The 2774-nt window shown below is 32.9% G+C and overlaps 1 protein-coding gene across 1 annotated transcript; it reads left to right on the plus strand.

Annotated features, from left to right (window-relative positions):
- Positions 1–370: 370 nt before the first annotated feature.
- On the plus strand, positions 371–2353 carry LOC122308925 (protein C2-DOMAIN ABA-RELATED 7-like). Its single transcript, XM_043122205.1, has 3 exons — positions 371–612; positions 1615–1710; positions 1938–2353. The coding sequence occupies exons 1-3, from the start codon at positions 502–504 to the stop codon at positions 2226–2228; spliced, it is 498 nt and encodes a 165-aa protein (XP_042978139.1). The 5' UTR covers positions 371–501; the 3' UTR covers positions 2229–2353.
- The last annotated feature ends 421 nt before the right edge of the window (positions 2354–2774 follow it).

A 2774-nucleotide genomic window follows, 5' to 3' on the forward strand; every position in this document is an offset into this window, starting at 1 on the left:
AAAATGTTCAAATTATGGAGGCTGAATAATAATTTACCCTATTAGTTTGTGTCCAATGAAAAATTCAATTTGTTGTATTTTACAAAAAAGTTATAATATTTATCGTATAATCTTTATAATTAATTTAATATTAAATCGAGAAGGCTTGACTGGTTTGGTTAATAAAATCAAACTATTTCATCTTATCTTATATAATAATTATAATTTTTTTAAATACTTACATAATATATAATAAATAATTTAATTCTTTTATATCTTAAAATAAAAATTATATTATAATAATATTTTATTTATTTTTTAATAAAATATCTCATTTTATATAATCTCCAACCGAACTAGAGGACTATGTTTCTCAAGTAATTTAGCATCGCAAGATGTTGACCGTGGCTGGTTGCTTTTTTTGGCTTTATATAATTCAATAGGATGGAATCCTAGAACCAGTTGCAGGAATTCCGTCGGTCGTTCTCTTTCCTCAGCCTTCTGCTTATTTGTTGAGTTCTAATGGAAAATCTGAAGGGCCTTCTTCGCATTCGGCTTCGGAAAGGCACTAATCTCGCTGTGCGTGATAGCCGTAGCAGCGACCCTTATGTCACTGTAACCATGGGTGAACAGGCCAGTCTCTTTCCTCTTCACATAATTTCTCACAATCTTTTTCTTGTTTTTCCTTTGACAAATTAAGCTAGTTTGATTTTAAGCTTCTTTGAAACCTTCCAATTCAATTGATGCTGACGCTGAACTGGTAGCTGTATATGAAATATTTCTATATTTCTTTGCTCTTTTCTTTTTTTCGAAAATTTTCCTGCAAAGACGTTTGGGGAATATTTGATCTGAGGGCAACAATATCTGATTTTCTCAGTTACAGTCAATTCATAATATGTCTCTCCATGATGCCATCATCTGACATGAATGTCAAGTTAGCAAGTTTTTGTCGTACCATGAATCCTAATTTGATTAGCTCAAGTTTCCACCAAGTTCCGTCGATGTTTTTCTCTTTTGCCTCTAACATTCAACAGACTATATGTTTGAGAGAGACAGAGACAGAAAGTGTTGTGTATATAATATTTTTAAACAATCAATATACTTGAAGTGAGAACAGCGACTACAACAGCAGTTCGAATGTTTCGTAGACGAATTCAACATGGAACGATCCCTGCAAATAATAATTATCTATGTCTATAATCTGGATTGGAAGTTTCACCATACTTTGAATTGTTCTATGCTGATTTTTTTCTTTTTCTTTTTCTTTTTATGCTACATAGGGAAGTTTGAGGTATGACACTAATGAATTGTATGAAACATCGATAAATCGAATCAAAGTTTTGGGTTTCATCTCCGGCGAGGAGGCATTTAAGCTTTCTAAGCTTGTGTTACTTCCTTTTTAAGCTTACAACTTCTGCCTTAAGTATTTGGGTTTAGAAAATGTATTTGCAGACTGACTTTCTGCTAACTTTGGTCTATTACCCAAAGAGGATCCTACTAGTTCTTGCTTATTATTTTCTTCATGACTCATGATCTGAGCTACTTGTTCCAATTATTATTTTCTCAACTGATCAAATTATAAATAGTGGCTTCTGATATTCTTTATTTTTCCTAATGTAATATAAATTGATGCAGAAATTGAAGTCTAGTGGGGCAAAAACTGACTGCAATCCTGAGTGGAATGATGAATTGACTCTTTCTATTAAGGATCTTAATGTTCCCATCACTCTGGTGAGTGATACCTAACCATAATTCCCTGCATCTCTGTAATACGGTTTACTGGTGACTACTGAACAATGCTTCAGAAACTATTAGGAGATATATTAGTGTCATTTACATTTATATTCATGCATTTTGGTTGGTAAAAAGATTGCCGAGGAAAAGAATAATAATAGGCTTACTTGTTATCAGGGGCTAGTAATTTTCTTTAATTGTTAATGATCTTTTCATATTTTCAGACAGTGTATGACAAAGACACGCTTACTGTGGATGACAAAATGGGTGATGCTGAAATAGACCTAAAACCATATATTGAGTGTTTGAAGATGGGATTGGAGAATCTCCCAAATGGCAGTGTAGTTAAGAAAGTTCAGCCGAGCTCGACAAATTGCCTTGCCAAGGAGAGCACTTGTGTTTGGAACAATGGGAAAATTGTCCAGGATATGAGTCTCAGGCTGAGAAATGTGGAGTCGGGGGAGGTGTCGATCCAACTTGAGTGGATTGATATTAGTGGTTGTGAAGGCCTGTAAACTTAGAGGTAAATGAACCTGTTGTTAATCTGATATATTTTTAGGTTTTAAGCTTTAGTATCAAGGGGTTGAAATGTGTTTGATGCACGTCTATTTAATAATAAAATAAAGAAACTTTTATGGAATATCAAGAGTATGCTCCCATTATCTAAAATTTGTGTATTTGCATTATTACCTCTGAATTTGGAAATTAAATAATACATTTTAGAAAAAAATTAATTATGTAAATTTTCATATATATTTTCTCAATTGCCAACCATATGTTTCATTGGATTAATTGCATCTTCCAGCTTGTTTCCTTGGTCCAAAAATCTTCTTCATAAAACCAGCAAACTTTAACAAGACATAATCACATTGGAAGGTGAGAAGAGTTGAGCAATGGACCTAATTATAGTTAATACCATTGATTATGGAAGCAATTGCAGAGAGTTTCAAAGAAACTCTAAACTCTCTTGTTAGAATAAACATGCAACTCTAATATCACTGAAATTATAGGTTAAGAACCAAACCCAGATGCAACTCGGGCTTACATCGTTGAAGACAAAT

The sequence above is a fragment of the Carya illinoinensis genome, chromosome 5 (assembly GCF_018687715.1).
Source record: "Carya illinoinensis cultivar Pawnee chromosome 5, C.illinoinensisPawnee_v1, whole genome shotgun sequence".
Lineage (NCBI taxonomy): Eukaryota > Viridiplantae > Streptophyta > Magnoliopsida > Fagales > Juglandaceae > Carya > Carya illinoinensis.

What these genes read in the sequence shown, in the direction of transcription:
- LOC122308925 (XM_043122205.1), top strand. Translation starts at nt 502, where the DNA reads ATGGAAAATCTGAAGGGCCTTCTTCGCATTCGGCTTCGGAAAGGCACT. An exon ending in CTGTAACCATGGGTGAACAG is followed by an intron (nt 613 to 1,614) that starts GCCAGTCTCTTT and finishes AAATTGATGCAG; the next exon opens with AAATTGAAGTCTAGTGGGGC. An exon ending in TTAATGTTCCCATCACTCTG is followed by an intron (nt 1,711 to 1,937) that starts GTGAGTGATACC and finishes TCATATTTTCAG; the next exon opens with ACAGTGTATGACAAAGACAC.